Here is a 17824-nt window from a genome sequence, read left to right as displayed (position 1 = left end):
TGTTTTATTCATTCATTCATTCATTCATCTTCCTAACCGCTTGATCCTCACTAGGGTCGCGGGGGGTGCTGGAGCCCATCCCAGCCGTCTCCGGGCAGTAGGCGGGGGACACCCTGAATCGGTTGCCAGCCAATCACAGGGCACACAGAGACGAACAACCATCCACGCTCACACTCACACCTAGGGACAATTTAGAGTGTTCAATCAGCCTGCTACGCATGTTTTTGGAATGTGGGAGGAAACCGGAGCACCTGGAGAAAACCCGTGCAGGCCCGGGGAGAACATGCAAACTCCACACAGGGAGGCCGGAGCTGGAATCGAACCCGGTACCTCCGCACTGTGAAGCCGACGTGCTAACCACTTGACTACCGGGCCGCCCACTGTGTTTTATTTTTTATTTTTTATTTTTTATTTTTTTTGGGTGACAGTCACGATCTCATATACTGTAAATCAAACCCATTTGGGCCCAGATAAAAAAGACAATGTGGAAAAAAAACAGCAATATTACAGCAGTCTAAAATGTGTATTCAACAAAGTCCCATTTTGAAATGATGAACTTGTAATATTTTCAATAGCAATGGAACGGTGTGTGTGTGTGTGGGGGTGGGGGGGGGCAAAGATGAAATTTTAATGTCGTGTTTTGTAGCTCCCCCACTTTTCGTTGATTCTTCTGGCGACGACCTTTCGACGCAAAACCCAGACACTGAAACAACTACCGAAATGTACAAAGCTAATGTTTGCTAGCGCTTTGTCTCTCCGGCTCAGGTTTGTTGTCACTGAAAAATGCGACAACGGCTGGTGTCAGACCCAAATTCATTTGGCATCCGCAAGACTCTTTGTAAAACATCAATAAGAGTACACACGAGCCTTTTGGGTGCTTTCGCGTCTTCATTCGACCGTGCCACTGCGAGCGCTTTACAGGAGCAACGGGGAATGAGGCGAATCTCAGATTGCAAACTCCGAAACAACTTAATTGAGCGAGGGAACAAATGGCGCCCACTGCCACTAAACCACAAGATGTCCAGCGGCGATTAAAAACACAATGAAGACGCGCTGCATTAGCCAAATGCTAATCAAGTGGGACATCATCATTTCATATGTGGCATATATCGTTAAATTGTTGCCTATTTCAGCTGCTCCAACTGTGTGTTTTTTTTTTAAAGAGTCATTGAACAGAGTCGGCAAGTCAGACCATCTGCCGCCACTCTCTCCATCTCTGCCAAAACATGATGAGACACTTTGAAATCTCCAAACAGTTTAGCACTCTTCACCGCAAACCTTTCCAGGCTGACTGATGCTGATGGGGCCCATTGAAGCAAAAGGGTCGCTTTTCATCTTTTCCCACGATTCAACGAATATCCTGGATGCCCGGTATTCTAAAAGCTCAGTAGAACTACTGTCACCGCTTTTTACACCCTTTGCCCGTTTTGTATAATAAGCCACGGAGCAGAATGGAGGGACGACTATGTAATTTTCCGCTTTAGCTGGTCGGATCATAGCCATAGTAAAAGTTGGGCGGTAACATTAGCCACTTTTTCGACGTCTGTATGTCAGACAAACTGTAATCCATGGTATTTAAAAAAATGTATCCCCACAAAGAGTTTAACCAATTAGTCGACTAGTTCATGCCACAGCGCTCTGTGGAGCGGCGAAATGCCCGACCGACAAGACAACGCAGCCTTCGTATGTCTGCGCAGGTCCGAGAGTATGAAAATAAGCGGGCTGCATAAAAATGTAGCAATTAGCCTTGCTAGTTAGCTAATCTGATCGTTACTCCCTCGTAATGTGGAACACAAATTGAAAACGTTTCCGCTCGCTCCTGTAACTTTAAATATACAAATTCAATTTCAAATAAGGGCGGCCCGGTAGGCCAGTGGTTAGCACGTCGGCTTCACAGTGCAGAGGTACCGGGTTCGATTCCAGCTCCGGCCTCCCTGTGTGGAGCTTGCATGCTCTCCCCGGGCCTGCGTGGGTTTTCTCCGGGTGCTCCGGTTTCCTCCCACATATCAAAAATATGCATGGCAGGCTGATTGAACGCTCTAAATTGTCCCTCGGTGTGAGTGTGGGCGTGAATGGTTGTTCGTCTCTGTGTGCCCTGCGATTGGCTGGCAACCGATTCAGGGTGTCCCCCGCCTACTGCCCGAAGACAGCTGGGATAGGCTCCAGCACCCCCCGCGACCCTAGTGTGGATCAAGCGGCTCGGAAGATGAATGAATGAATGAATTTCAAATAATGTGATTAGGGCAGCCCGGGGTCTAGTGGTTAGTGTATCGACCTCACTGTGCAGGGGTACTGGGTTAGAATCCGGCTCAGGCCTTCCTGTGGGGAGTTTGCATGTTATCCCCGTGCTTGCGTGGGTTTTCTCTGGGTACTACATGTTTCCTCCCACATTCCAAAAACATGCATGGCAGGCTGATGGAACACTCAAAATTATCCCTCGGTCTCAGTGTGAGCGCGCGGATGGTTGTTCGTCTCTGTGTGCCCTGCGATTGGCTGGCATTGCCCGCCGCGTGCTGCCCAAAGACAGCTGGGATAGGCTCCAGCACTCCCCCGCAACCTTTGTGAGGATAAAGCGGATCAGAAAATGGATGGATGGATGTTTCTAATGGCATTTCTAGTAGGTTCTTGGAAAAATTCATCCCTTCAAAAGGGGTCCCTGGACCCACAACGTTTGAGAAGCACTGCCGTAAGGTGCCAATGTGGAATGAGCCTATTGAAGCGGACCAGCACATTTCTCGCCTTCTGGGGTCGATTCATAGGCAAAACACGGCCAGCATGTCGGGGGGGGGGGGGGGATACTAAGCTGACTCACTGTTCAGGCCCCCTTTGTGTTGAAAGCAATTATCACAGTCTCGCTGACACCACATCGATCTCATTACTTCACCCCCCTGGTTCGCGACGTACGTACGACACGTACTGTACTTGGGACAGAGCAACGTCCCGCTTTGGCGCCTTCTTTTCGGAAGGCACGGAAGAATGAAATCCCTGCTCTATTGTTACACCGGGAAAGCGCCGTGAAAGTCGCTCGTGTGCGAGGGAATGTCAGAAAAGGCAGAACAGAGGTGTGACGTTTGACAAGGCGACACTTACTTCTCACACCTTGTTCTGTTGAAAGCGTTTTTTTTTCTTTTATACGTCACACCAGACTGGTGTTGCCATGTATAAAATTGTTAGATGACAGGACGACACTGATAGCGTCGTGGTACGCTGCCCTTGTCCATAGGCGTGAATGTGAATGGTTGCCTTTTTTTTTTTTTTTTTCAAATCTTCTCAAAGTCTCTTTATGTCCAGGTAGCATGGGAGTCGCGGCTTGGAGTTTGAAGCGGATTATGTTGGACAGGAGAAGTGAACTAATCTCTTTTCGTCATTGGACGCTACAGCTTCGTGTTTGCTTTCAAACTTTGCTTGTAGCAGACGTGTGCACATTTTTCAGCATGATGTCTCTGATCCACTGGTGAAAGGACACTTTGATCCTCTCCTCTTTCATCTATAACTGCTTCAGACAACAAAGTGTATGCAGAAAAGTGGTGAAGATTGCACGACTGTCTCTGTCCTATGTGTTGTCTTGTGTTATTTTTGTTATTTTTGACTTCAAAATGGCGCCGCGAGAGTGGCTGCCTTTCCAGCAGCTCCTATTTTTTTGTTGTTCTACTTCTTCCTTTCATAACTTTGCTGCTGTGAATCTGGAATTTCTCCATTGCGAGACTAATAAAGGTTTTCTTAATCTTAATCTTAATAAGGTTAAGCTCCAGCAGAAGATGACGAACAAAATAAGGACTGCGTCTATACCATACAAGTGAAGGGCAAAGTGTAACTCGAATTGATGAAAGAAACTAAATCTGAAGTACACGAGCTTAGAAACAGCAACGGGACCAAGATGAACAGAAAACTGTATTTATGCGAGCAACCGCCAAGAAGGGGAAGAAAACGCCAGCATACAAATGATATAAAGCAAGCAAAGTAGCACACAATGAGCCAAAACAGGACATGGGGGAGTGCTGGCGAGTTGGCAATAGTCCGGCGTCTCTCTCCTGTTTCTCCTCCACTTAAAAATCTGGCTGACCACACTACCGGGCAATTGGAATAAAAAAAAAAAAAAACAGACGGCTAACAGGCTCATGACAGTGCCACAAATTTGAAATGTATCATCCAAAAATTAAGGACCTATAGTTTGTCTTTTGCCTACAGTCCACTGTGATTTGTATGACTCATTCACTCCCGAAGACGTTTTTAAACGTCTTTTGAGACTAGGTCCAGAATTGGCTGGTACTGAATGAGTTCAGGATAAGTGGTAGAGAATGGGTGGATTGGATGCTATGTTGCGCAACGTCCTGCTTTTCCGCGTTCTGTTTGGAAGGCAAAAAAAAAAATCACATAAATATTGTAAACGCAGGATCTTCCATTACAACTCCGACACGGACTTGCAAGCTAAGCGGCTGACCGGGTGGCAGGCGGTGAAGACAAAGTGTGACTGACGTACATTTGAAACAGTCGGTGGTGGCCAGGCGGGGGTCGGGGGGGGGGGGGGGGGTGTCACGAGGAGAAATCAATTATTGCTCAAAGTCGGCTCGGCAGGAGTGTCACAGCCATGCCATAGATTAGAATCCCCTGAGATGTATCCCTTTAATTTCAGAGCACTACAACTTCTGGAGTGTACGTCCGATAAAATCAGGAATCCGGCAGCTGCCGAGCTGAGGTGCTCAATCAGAGTCACTGCTTCCTATCCAGACTTCAGCTCTCGCCTGCCTGACACACCCCCTCCCCCCCGCCCCCCGCACCCCATCCTCCTGAATGCCGCCGACTCTCATAAATCACCGCTTCAAATGGGGTGCATATTTGGCAAAACAAAAGACGGGAGAAAAAGTCTCAACATGTGGATGATGAATCAGGGAAATAACCGTGCGCTCTAATTTTTGCATCGAACCGGGATAGAAATGAAAGAAAAGGTCATTTGGTAGACATTTTTCACTTTCCTGGTCTGATATTGAGACACTTCGGTTATTTGTCTGCTGCTTCTGTCAATACAGTGGAGGAGAGCAGAAATTCGTTTTTTGCCCCACGGCATTTACTTTTTCATCCGGTGTTCTTCGTGTTCACATTACTAAATGCAGATTATGCAACAGTTAGTTCCAAACAAGCAGTTTGATGGGATAAGAATCATTCCGCGAGTCATTTTTTACCATATGGCAGCACTGGAACTTTTAACGTAAGTGTACAAACGGGAACGAGCACTCGGCCATCATGCTAACGGCATGCTAACAAGCGCACGATCGTCATGTCAGTTGGCTTCATTTTGCGTTTCCGGATTACTTTATGAAACTTTTGCTCGTTTTGGGGTGCCCACTAACCAACCTGTGGATGTGAAACAGTAAAACAAACTTCATTTGCTTCATTTTATCGCCACTGTTGGCTTTGGCTAGTTAGCATTTGCTCTAATTAACAGACTAAAATTTATTCATTCATTCATCTTCCGAACCGCTTCATCCTCACTAGGGTCGCGGGGGTGCTAGAGCCTATCCCAGCTGTCTTTGGGCAGTAGGCGGGGGACACCCCGTATTGGTAGCTAGCCAATCGCAGGGCACACAGAGATAAACAACCATGCACGCCCTCACCCACACCTGGGGACAATTTTGAGTGATCAATCAGCCTCCCATGCATGTTTTTGGAATGTGGGAGGAAACCGGAGCACCCGGAGAAAACAAGCCCGGGGAGAACATGCAAACTCCACACAGGGAGCCCGTAGCTGGAATTGAACCCGGTACCTCTGCACTGTGAAGTCGACGTGCTAACCACCGGACTACCGGGCCGCCCTAAAATTTATTATACTGAAAATAAGAAAAACGGATCATTTTACAGTGCTCTTATTTTTCCACAACTATGTGTGTTTTTTCAATGAGACTTTGTCTTCCCGACTGAAAAACAATAAAATAATGAATAGGAAAGTAGTAATTGGTATTTTTGTTTCACAAATTGACAATTTCAAATTGTGAAGCCGTCACATGCACACCAGCGTCCTCACGTTTCATGTAAATTTGTTGGTGTGTGTGTCTTGACAAGTAATTTATTAATACTGATGTCAGGCCCGGGGAGAACATGCAAACTCCACACAGGGAGGCCGGAGCTGGAATTGAACCCGGTACCTCTGCACGGTGAAGTCGACGTGCTAACCACTGGACTACCGGGCCGCCGTAAAATTTATTATACTCAAAATAAGAAAAACAGATCATTTTACAGTGCTCTTATTTTTCCACAACTATGTGTGTTTTTCAATGAGACTTTGTCTTCCCGACTGAAAAACAATAAAATAATGAATAGGAAAGTAGTAATTGGTATTTTTGTTTCACAAATTGACAATTTCAAATTGTGAAGCCGTCACATGCACACCAGCGTCCTCACGTTTCATGTAAATGTGTTGGTGTGTGTGTCTTGACACGTAATTTATTAAGACTGATGTAAGATGAGTTTTAAATTTTTATTAAAGTATCTTAAGATTATTGGATACTTGAGTTTAAAACAATGCATATACTTTCCAGGCCATTTGAATAATTATTTGGGGGTCTTCCCCAATTCGATCGCAAAGAACACTGTCCTACGTGCACGCCGCTGTAATTTCCTGTGCATATTGTACATTGAGAGCACCATCACGTTAGCGAAGGGGAGGCATTATGGCCCACTTATTCTTAAAGCACATTTACAGCAGCGCTGTAAGAGCGCCGTTGCACTTTACGAGCGGCCTGCCACTGGGTCCGCCACAACATGCTTGATTACATCATTACAGGGATCGTCTGCAATCATGCTGTTGAACTATATACAAAAACAAGCACAAAAAAAACAAAAGCCAAACAAAACGCCATTTGCATAAAAATACACAGTGGTAGCGTTCTCAATTGGGAACAGACAATAAGTTTGAAAAGCAGTCAAGTGATATGAAATGTAGCCACGGTGTAGTGTGATGAGAGTGAGGGAGCTCATTAGCGCCGGTGTCCCACGCTGAGGCGGCAGAGCAGAGGCTGTTCTGGCGAACAATTGTTAAGATTTGTGCATCCTGTTTTGTTCTCATTAATGAGATTGGCTTTTGCCTGTGTGTTTGTGTAGCGCGGAGCATGTAATAGACGCCGCCGGCTTGCGATTTACATGACAAAGGCAAGATTTTCTGCATAGCATTTACATAACCTGTGGGGAAATTTAGTTTTTGTTTGTTTGTTTTTTTTAACACTTCAAACTCTCATGAGAGGAAACGGCGTCAACTCTGGCGATTGTATCATCAGCGTACTACGACACTGTTGCGCCTCAACCAAGGACTTTTCAAGTGTGAAATGACCAAAGGGAAAGTCATTGGTGGAGATATGACTTTACAATGAATGTTCACGGAAGCAGGAATTTTTTTTTCTCGCCACCTATATAAACAAATGATGAATCTCCCGTTTTGAGCACCCGAGAAAAGCTCCTGCGTCTCCAGCTGCTGTGTGAAAATGTAGTTACTGGCTACATTTGCTCAAACACCTGCCCCCCCTTCCCCCTTAAACCACCTGCCATAAACGGCGTCTTCTGCCCGGGCATTTGTTCACGGTATCCACTAACTGCAGTGATCAGCCAAGTAATTAATTGCGTAATAATTACTGGGGCTATTTGGTGGTGCTCCATACCGATGCGTTGCCTGTTCACACGGTGAGAGTAAAAGACATTGTACATAAAGAAAAACAAAAGCAAGCAAGACTGATGGTCCAGCTGTCGTTAACTCATTCAATGCCGGCCATTAAAAAGGAAAAAAGAGAGAGAGAATTTGCCAGTTTAGAGCATTCTGACGGATCTTTCAAGGCTCGCAGAAAATATATTTATGCAAACGCTGAAAGTACAAAATGTCAACATCTCAACAGTCCTTCTCGAAAATACCAACAGCATCGATGATGTCAAGATAATGTATTTACAAATAAACACTAGTACACCAAGTTTATATATGACTAACTCGACAAACTATTTGCACGCTATTTAGTAGTAGTAGTATTAAGTCGTGTGTGTGTGTGTATATTTTGTTCCATTCACGTGTGTATGTATGTACATTACGTCATTGCTCCTACTCTTAAATTAAATCATGTCCGTCGTCCTTTCTGTTTTGTGACATACTTTCTGCTAGATATGACTTGACAAACACTTTGTTCAGTCACAAGCTGCTTGTAGCGGTCGAATTTGGAAAGATCATTACCCCCCCCCCCCCCCCCCGCAAGTTAATGAATACATTAATCCCCCCCCCCCCCCCCCGCAAGTTAATGAAGACATTAATTTCCCCCCATTGGTCATATACTAAAGTATTCATAGCGCATAGCTTCAGTGCTAGTAGCTAGCTAACATGCTGAGCTAAGGGTGTATCCTCATTGCTGATAAATTAAACATCGTTGATAATTATCATGAACATCTTGATGATCGCGGGGGGTCCATCAGATACTAAAAGCTGTAGGACGTTCCAGTCTACCAAAATACTACCCAGCGATCCGTTATGATTCTATTAGCCTTCCGTTCTTAACTGACACTTATCGGCAAGCTGAGACGAGTCCCCGGGATTCATTATGTCACTGTGATTGTTGCGGATCCGTCAGCGGGCTAATTGCGCCGCCCATCACAGTAGTTATCCCCATCAGGCCCCGGGAGTAATGCTCAAGCGAGTATCTGCCTGCCGACAAGGTCAACCTCGATGTCGCCTCTTTTGGCTACGTCTCTTCTTTAATCCAGTTAGCCTTTTTTAATGTTGTGTTCAGGGTTGTCAAGGAATGTGAATGGCCCCTAAAATACCCCAAACGTTTTTTTTCTTTCTAAGGTGAAGGCAGTCATGTTAGCATGACTTAGATTTGCTCTTGATTTTACTGCTTGGTGCTTTCTACCGCCTTTATTACCGATTCGTCTTACTGTTTATTGTGTATGTTAAATCGCTCCGTGTACAGCACTTTGTATGCAGCGATGGCTGTTTGAAAGTGCTCGAGAAATACTGTTGACTTGACTTGACTTAGCAGGCAAATTGCCCGACGTTCTTGATTTCATATTCCTGCTATGACCGTCTTGGAATATAGTGCATGGTTATGGAGTAATACATTAACACAACACGGCAGATCAATAGCAATACGGCAAAAGAAAATGCAGTCTAATGATAAATTTATTCCACTCTGCGCAGTTAATCATGGCATGCTTGGCCTCTGCCTGCTTGCATTTGCTTGGAATTAAGATGCACACTTCTCTCGGGCCGGGCAGATTTAATCGGTCAGAGAGTTCAAGTCGGGTGCTGCTACAAAAATGTCACACAATGACCAGCTCGGGATTAAGAGTGACGGATGTGGACGGTCCTAGGTCGGGTGAAGCCACCCGCACGCACGCAAAGACCCGCGAAAGCATATTTTTTAAAAATGGAAAGATAATCTAGTCGGGGTGGGGGGAAGCCCTTTGACTGCATGCGTGTGAAATGCCGACTGGAGCAATTTCAGGGATTGTGTGTCACAAGAGATATGCGCTTCCCTCCCAGCTTCCATCTGGATCTGTGACTTATTAACATAAAGAACAAGCCAGGAAACACAAAGTGATGCGTGTGACAGCCGCGCAAAAAACAAGTCGTCAAAGTTTGAAAATGCCGGAAGACGAGGCGCATCTTCTGACATCCTATTAAGACTAGAAAAATACTTTCTAGTGCCTTATAGCGAACTAGCTGGTTCGCCGCCCTCCGGGCGGCTCATCAGCTAGTTCCTGCGGAAGGCTGGTAAGGTGGGCCTTTGGCCCACAAAAGTGTTGTTGCTTGGTTCAACTTTTTGTTCATCTTCATTGCTTATCGCGAAAATAAAGAGATGTTTAGCTCTACTAAATAACTAACAATTTTATTGCAATGTTTGTGGGTAGACAACATTTTTTCGCTAAGATGCCCGCGCGATTGTCGTGAGCCACTGCCTGAGCGGCGCAGTGGCAGCGCGCAGCGGCGCGGTGAAGTAGGTACGTTTTGAAAAGGGACAGACGGAAGGACAGACCGCGTGCGGGACGACGCGCAATATATATATAGATTGGATAATAATGAAGTGGTGATTTAACATCAGGTAAAAGGCAATAGTTTGTGCCTCTCAGACTATGTTCCCTACTGATTGTCTTTTGTCTGGTGTTTTTGGCTAATGCCAAAAATGCTGCCTAGCAAAAAGTGATCAGGTCCACGGACTAGCTTAACGCTACATTGCTTCCGAATGTTTTTGATGTCAACTCTTATTGTCTTTTCTCTGCTGTATGGGCCAGTAGAGCCAAGAAAACGGCAAAGCGAGTGGCCACAAATTCGTCGAGGGACCACATCAACAATGCTAACTAGCTATAGCTCACTCACTTCCTGTAATGCTGTGTCTCCCTGTCTTTTATCTGCTGTAGTGTGCGCTAGAACCAAAGAAGTGTGTCTTAGGCCACAAATTCTAACGAGTGAACACGCCAGAAACACTTAACGAGCAAATAGATTCTGCCCAAGGCCCACAGTAGTCGAGCTAAGGAATCAGCATAGTGACTCTTTATTATGCCATGAATTCTGCCTAACAACAAGCGAGCGACAACCTTGAATTAGCTACTAGTGGCCACCGATGTTCTCTTTTGACACTCGAATGGGTATAGAGCAATGCGGTAGCAGCAGGCTAGCAATTCGGTTTTGTAAAAATGACGAATAAACAATCAAACATTTCAGGTTCCACTGACTGGATTCATGTATTTTAATTTTATGATTTTTATTACGATTTAGGCGGCCCGGTAGTCCAGTGGTTAGCACGTCGGCTTCACAGTGCAGAGGTACCGGGTTGGATTCCAGCTCCGGCCTCCCTGTGTGGAGTTTGCATGTTCTCCCCGGGCCTGCGTGGGTTTTCTCCGGGTGCTCCCGTTTCCACCCACATTCCAAAAATATGCATGGCAGGCTGATTGAACACTCTAAATTGTCCCTAGTTGTGAGTGTGAGTGCGGATGGTTGTTCGTTTCTGTGTGCCTTGCGATTGGCTGGCAACCGATTGAGGTTCTCCCCGGGCCTGCGTGGGTTTTCTCCGGGTGCTCCGGTTTCCTCCCACATTCCAAAAACATGCGTGGCAGGCTGATTGAACACTGTAAATTGTCCCTAATTGTGAGTGTGAGTGCGAATGGTTGTTCGTTTCTGTGTGCCCTACGATTGGCTGGCAACCGATTCAGGGTGTCCCCCGCCTACTGCCCGAAGACAGCTGGGATAGGCTCCAGCACCCCCCGCGACCCTAGTGAGGATCAAGCGGCTCAGAAGATGAATGAATGAATGAATATTACGATGTATTTATTTATCCATCCATCCATTTTCGGAGCCGCTTAATCCTCACTAGGGTCGCGGGGGGTGCTGGAGCCTATCCCAGCCGTCTTCGGGCAGTAGGCGGGGGACACCCTGGATCAGTTGCCAGCCAATCGCAGGGCACACAGAGACGAACAACCACCATTCGCACTCACACCCACACCTAGGGACAATTTAGAGTGTTCAATCAGCCTGCCACGCATGTTTTTGGAATTTTTAAATCAAAATCTTGTAGGGTATGTTTGGCGCCGCAGCTTCAAACACAACAAGCTTTAATTCCGGTCACGGGGTAGACAATCAATCACTCCTCTGGCATCCGAAAATACGGTGCCAATGTCACATTCTCATTTTTGTGACAGTGAAACCGTAACCAGTCAGAGCGCGTGCTGGAAAGACTTGGTCTAATCCCTTTCCCGCTCTGCTTTCGTTGCAGCGTGGAGTTGGACTTTAAGCTGCAGGAAGACAAGCTGCAACCGCTGATGAAGAGACTTTGCCCCCAGGACAGCCGACAAAGTCCCGCCCTGCCTTACTCCAACGAAGTCTTCACATCCACTCCCAAACGCAAGTCCAAGTCTGACTCTAAGAAGCACGCCCGCTGGAAACTGTGGTTCCTTTGAATGGAACATGAATGCTTTGGAAACGGCCTTTTATCGGGCTCCCTAATATCTCGTCTCAAAACGGATAAACGAAAATTCCGGAGGAGGAACCAAGCCAAGAGGATGGATAAGAGTACAGTAGAGAACCGTTCATTTTTGCCGGGTTTTGAGCTGAGACTGCACGGCAAGTCAGCGGGGAGAAAACAAAACACACAAAAATAAATTTATCTTTCAAATTATGCCAAACTTTTTTCTGGCTCATTAGCTGGGGAGGACAAATGAACACCTGCAAATCTAGGTGAGCCTCGCACCGATACATTTTTTTGCACAAATATTCCTTTGCTGTGGCGAAATGGCAGACGTTGCTCAAACTTGTTTGGATTGAAAATTCAATTCTTCCATCCAAAATTCTATTTCAATAAGCGTCCGAGTCTAATTTTTCTTTTCATTGGCACCTCATAGCTGTCATACAAGTTGTAAAAACTTTTTTTAAAAGTGCGTTCGATATCACTTTTTTCAGACCGATACCGAGTACCGATATCACTTTTTTCAGACCGATACCGAGTACCGATATCACCTTTTTCAGACCGATACCGAGTACCGATATCACTTTTTCAGGTCGATACCAAGTACCGATATCACTTCTAAGGATCTGGCAGCCCATCGGGAATTTTCACGGTGCTTTCAGAGGGGGCTACTCCGAGCCTGCTAGTGCCACATAAAAGTGAAACACACTTGTCGAAACCTCGCTTAGTTTCCCAAGAAATTATGGTTGAATTCATCAACTCGGATGTATACACCGCAGCTGTCCGTCCCAAAGATTCATTTCAGTGATTCGCCTCAAAAAGTTGAAACGTGGACATTTTACAGATGGATCAAAACACATTTCGATATCGAGACTCATTTTGATTGTTTCTCATCAGGTATTCCGTCGCCGTACAGGAGACTCATCTAAATACTGTATTTTATGAAAGATATAGAACCTGCGTACTTTGAATTCACACTCTGACGCCAAACGTGTTTTCTTCTTTTCTGCCTTGACAGCAGACCGCTTGGCAACAAGAGGAGACGCCACGTGAAAGGGGCTTGGGGGCCGGGGGGGGGGGGGGGGGCTTTGATTGGTGAAGGTGTAAGCGTTGAACGGACAGCACCTCCGGCAAAGCACAACAATTGACTATTTACGAGGAACACGTGTCAAGCACTGACGTTCAGCACGGCGCTTCCCGCTGGGCCGAGGACTCGCCTGCCGCTTTTTCGTCTTCTGTCACTACTTTGAATTCAAGCTCTCCGTGCAAACAACCAACCGACATCGCCTTAGACAAGACATCATGTTTATTCCCACTCCCCATCCCCCTCCACCGCCACCTTAATGGATGGTACACAGAGTTCAGAATGTATGAATGTTTTTTTTTTTTTTGCGCACTGGCTGTGTTTACTGCACCGTAAAGGATCTTCTGCAGGCTCGACTGAGCAGCGACATGATGGAGAAAAGGTGCTTGAATTTTGTAGTTTTATGCCTCAGGTGGAGTTGAGGTGATCAAGTCAGGGTTATAAAAATAGTCGCGCATGAACCAGCCGGAAAAAAAAAATTAATAAAAACACCCTGCAGAAAATATACCGAGTTAATACAGCCACAGCCAATATTTTCAATTTTAATTAACGTATTCATAGCAAAGATAATGACAATTTGGCAGAGTGGAAAAAAAAAAGGCATGAGTGAGTCTCTCCTTCATTTTAAAAAAAAAAAGGTATTTTCTGGATGAGCTCACGTTTTTAACAAAACATGCATACATACTGTATTTGTATTTTTTGGGGGGATGATGTGATGCTTTGGAAGTCCCGGTGGGAAGTAAAGGCTGTTTTTGAAAGGCCTTCTTGATGTTGTGATGATCATTTATCGCATGATGAACTTGTACTGAAATGCCACTGTTCTCCTCCGGAGGCAGCAGTGGGTAGAAATCAATGTGTTCACGCTTGGGCGCAAGCTTAGGAAGTTTTTGTTTTCATGGATGTCACAATATTCTCTTACCATGTCACCTGCAGATTTCTCTCGTATATAAACGACTGGAGGATGCCAAGAGGAATACATTGCGATCTTCTTTACGACATAACATTTCTAGTTGCCGTTCAGTCGCTCAAACTAACAATCTCAAAAGCAGAATTGTAGCCAAGCAAAGATATATATTTTTTACATGTACCCAATGTGGCCGTTGTACTGAAAGAGCATGCTGTCACAATGCCGGTACAATAAAGCCAGGTACTACTTTTATCCGAGTGAAGCCCCTCAACCCAGTTCAACATAGTTCCCAGGTACCAAAATCCTGCAAGATTGTAGCAAAGCACTAATTATGTCTCAATGAAGCTCCTCGTCGCACTTCAATGTCTTTCCGTGGCACCAAAATACCCAAAGAGGGTGACAAAGCTCTACTTTTGTCTCAATGAAGCTCATCAACTCGCCTTAAAATTGTTTCTCAGCACCAAAAATGCCACGAGACAGTGGCAAAGCTCTGCTTTAGTCTAAGTGAATCTCCTCAATTTAGTTTCACATAGTTGGTGGGCACCAACATGCCACCTGGTAGCAAAGCTCTACTTTTGTCTAAATGAAGCTTTTCAACTCACTCAATATAGTTGCTTGGCATGACAATGCTAGTATATGGAGCCAGATGAGGTGGCTTGGGCATCTGATTCGGATGCCTCCTGAACGCCTCCCTGGTGAGGTGTTCCGGGCATGTCCCACCGGGAGGAGACCCCGAGGAAGACCCAGGACACGCTGGAGAGACTATGTCACCCAGCTGGCCTGGGAACGCCTCGGGATCCCCCGGAGAGAGCTGGAAGAAGTAGCTAGGGAGAGGGAAGTCTGGGCTTCCCTGCTAAAGCTGTTGCCCCCGCGACCCGGCCCCGGATAAGCGGTAGAAGATGGATGGATGGATGGTGGCAAAGTTCTGCTATAAATGAAGCTTTTCAACTTCAAAATGGTTCTTCTGCACCAAAATGCTTCAAATGGGGGCAAATCACTACTTTTGTCTGAATGAAATTCCTCATAGTTCTCTACTTTTTTTTTGTCTTCAACTCACTTCAGCATGGTTCCTCGGCGATGAAATTCCACAGAATGGTGGCAAAGCACTAATCTTAATGAAGCTCCTCAACTGATTCTACCATAGTTCCATAGCAACAAAGTGCCCAAAGGTAGCAAAGCTCTGTTTGTCTGCAAGGAGCCCCTCAACTCACTTCAACATAGTTCCTTGGCAACAACCCAAAAAAAAGCGCCAAATTATTAATTTGACCTTGCCTTGTCATTACGTCGTGTCATTTTACCAACTTGATGTAACCCGTCAAACTGTGCAGTTGTGACAACATTGTGATTTCATTTCTTCTCTTTCTACATCTCAATTAAATACTTTTTAACGACACCCCGTCAGTCATCAACCCTTCCCCGTGGCTTCTTTTGTGCTGCAGAGGTGCGGAGCATACATCGTAGAGGATCGTAGAGGGTGGGAGTCCAGCTCATCAGAGTGACCGAACCGTGTGCATCTCTTATCCTTTTGTCTTTATCGTACCCCCTGCGGTGTGCCCGCTCCTGTCATTATTCGTGAGACTCAGCAGATTTCCTTCTCTTTTGTTGCTGCGCCGCTTGCCTTCCCTCTCGCTCTCTCTTTTTCTCACGGCATTTGATTCCCACAGCATTCCCCTAATCTATTTATTTCCACAGTTCATAATTCACCGCGTTTAGCTCCACGCGCTTGCTGTCTCTTCCTCGCTTGTAAACAAATGGAAAATCTCATTTTCTGTCGAGCCAAATTGAGGCGTCGCAGTTGGAAATTTTTTTCTCATTTGGGATAATTATTGCTAATTTGATGAAACCCGTACTTTTTGCTGGGTCCTTCCCCAACAGTATCAGTCATTGGTTTCTTTGTTTGCAAGAGTTGATTTTTTTTTCCCCAGCTACACTGGGGTCATGACCTTTTACAGACGGAGAATGGTACTGGGAAAAAAAAAGGATGTGATGAATTTACTCAATTTTATTTCGTCAAGTGGCTACACAAAATAAAAGAATCTGGGTCCCCAAACGTTTTTTTTAAAAAATGGATTTATAGTCTACCACAGCATAAACAAAATGACGAGACAATGAGGCACACCTGGACAAGATTAGAGTGGCTAGAGTCACGAGTTTCCCAAATTCTGCTCAACAGGTAAGCTCATCGTTTTTGATTTTGAATTGACAGAACAGTCTAAAAAAATAAAACTTTGAACCGGTAACATTTCATTTTATAGTAACGCTAACACATACGAATAAGTCACTGGTGAAATTAGCTCCATTTCAAATTTTGCTAGCATTCTAAAACTCTTCAAATTTCTCCTTTTTGTTCTTCCATTTCTCCCTTTTGTAATTTCGCTGCTGTAAATTGGGAATTTCTCCATTGTGAGACAAATAAATGTTTCTTATCTTGTCTTTCACTGAGTTCTCATGTGACATCATCCATCACGTCGTGATCAAATTCCATTTGTAAGATGTTCCACTCCGGTTGCGCTCGGCCAACTCGGTGAGAATGTGACAAATTGAGTAGCGCGATGTGGATTTTAAAGATGAAAATGGGGGAAACACGGGTGGCACAAAGTCAACCATTTGCATGTACGAGGAGAGCACTGCTCATTATCACCTCATAAAGAGGCTCGCCGACTTTGCAGGACTCCATCAAACATTGCAGATTGCTCACCACGCACACACACGCGACCCACATCATGTTGGAGAAGGCTCATCGGGAGGATAATAAGAACAAAATGACCTGCTGCGCGGGATTTCGGAGTGTGAGAGGCATTTTTATGTGGGCCGCTATCAGTAACTTCATCAGCCCTCCCAAATGACCTGCATGGCGTGGGATGAATGTTTAATCAATCAGCGACCACACACACACACAAAAATTTAAAAGGAGAAATGCCTGTGGAAAAGTAAGAATTAACAAGGCAGAAAGCAAGAATTGTACTCTTAACGCTTGTGATATATTGTGTCAAATTCACCCGTTTGAGATTTATAATTAGAAAACGTCATAATTAGAAAACGAGGAAACGGTGGTGCAACACACGTAGACTGATTCGCAGGCATATATTCTTTATCCTCAAAAAAAAAAAAAGATTTACTGAGATTGTGAGGAGGTGTTTTGACCACTAACATGTACAGTATCTGTATGATGTATGCCAATTATTCTGCCACCCGGAGCAGCACAATATGCACTGAATTGAAGCAAAAATAAATAAGTAAATAGGAAGCTGATTGTTAATGATGTCACAGCTTAATCTTTAAGAAAGCGCAAAATAATAGAGGGATATTTTTTTTAATTCAAAAAAAGATTTGGGGTGAATTTTGGAATGTACTAATGCCATTTTTATTCATTTCAATGGGGAAAATTATTTGGAAAAATGGTCAAGGAACAAAACAAATTTGACTCAAATCTAAAGGCACAAGTGGATTGCCTCCCTTGTGATGAATTGAGGCAAGGCATGTACTTCAGTTGAGGCCATAATTAGAGGAAATACTGTGATATGGTCACGAGCTATGGGTCGTGACTGAAAGAACGAGATCCCGGATACAAGCGGCCGAAATGAGTTTTCTCCGCAGGGTGTCCGGGCTCTCCCTTAGAGATAAGGTGAGAAGCTCGGTCATCCGGGAGGGGCTCCTAGTCGAGCCGCTTCTCCTCCACATCGAGAGGAGCCAGATGAGGTGGCTTGGGCATCTGATTCGGATGCCTCCTGAGCGCCTCCCCGGTGAGGTGTTCCGGGCATGTCCCACCGGGAGGAGACCCCGAGGAAGACCCAGGACACGCTGGAGAGACTATGTCACCCAGCTGGCCTGGGAACGACTCGGGATCCGCCGGGGAGAGCTGGACGAAGTAGCTAGGGAGAGGGAAGTCTGGGCTTCCCTGCTAAAGCT

At 45.3% G+C, this 17824-nt stretch overlaps 1 protein-coding gene across 2 annotated transcripts in view; it reads left to right on the top strand.

The window, feature by feature from the left end:
- Window positions 1-15150, top strand: part of insyn2ab (inhibitory synaptic factor 2Ab) — a 31889-nt gene extending 16739 nt beyond the window's left edge. Inside the window, exons 5-6 of one of the 2 annotated variants that reach the window (XM_052080881.1) lie at window positions 11736-12196; window positions 12946-15150. In XM_052080881.1, coding sequence (XP_051936841.1) covers window positions 11736-11919 — 184 coding nt within the window. In that variant the 3' untranslated portion in view covers window positions 11920-12196; window positions 12946-15150. Of the gene's footprint in view, window positions 1-11735; window positions 12197-12942 lie in introns of both variants that reach the window. The other variant, XM_052080880.1, reaches the window with a different exon arrangement.
- The last annotated feature ends 2674 nt before the right edge of the window (window positions 15151-17824 follow it).

This window comes from Hippocampus zosterae, chromosome 11 (genome assembly GCF_025434085.1).
Source record: "Hippocampus zosterae strain Florida chromosome 11, ASM2543408v3, whole genome shotgun sequence".
NCBI classification, from domain to species: Eukaryota; Metazoa; Chordata; class Actinopteri; order Syngnathiformes; family Syngnathidae; genus Hippocampus; species Hippocampus zosterae.
This window is presented reverse-complemented; position numbering and strand designations above follow the sequence as displayed.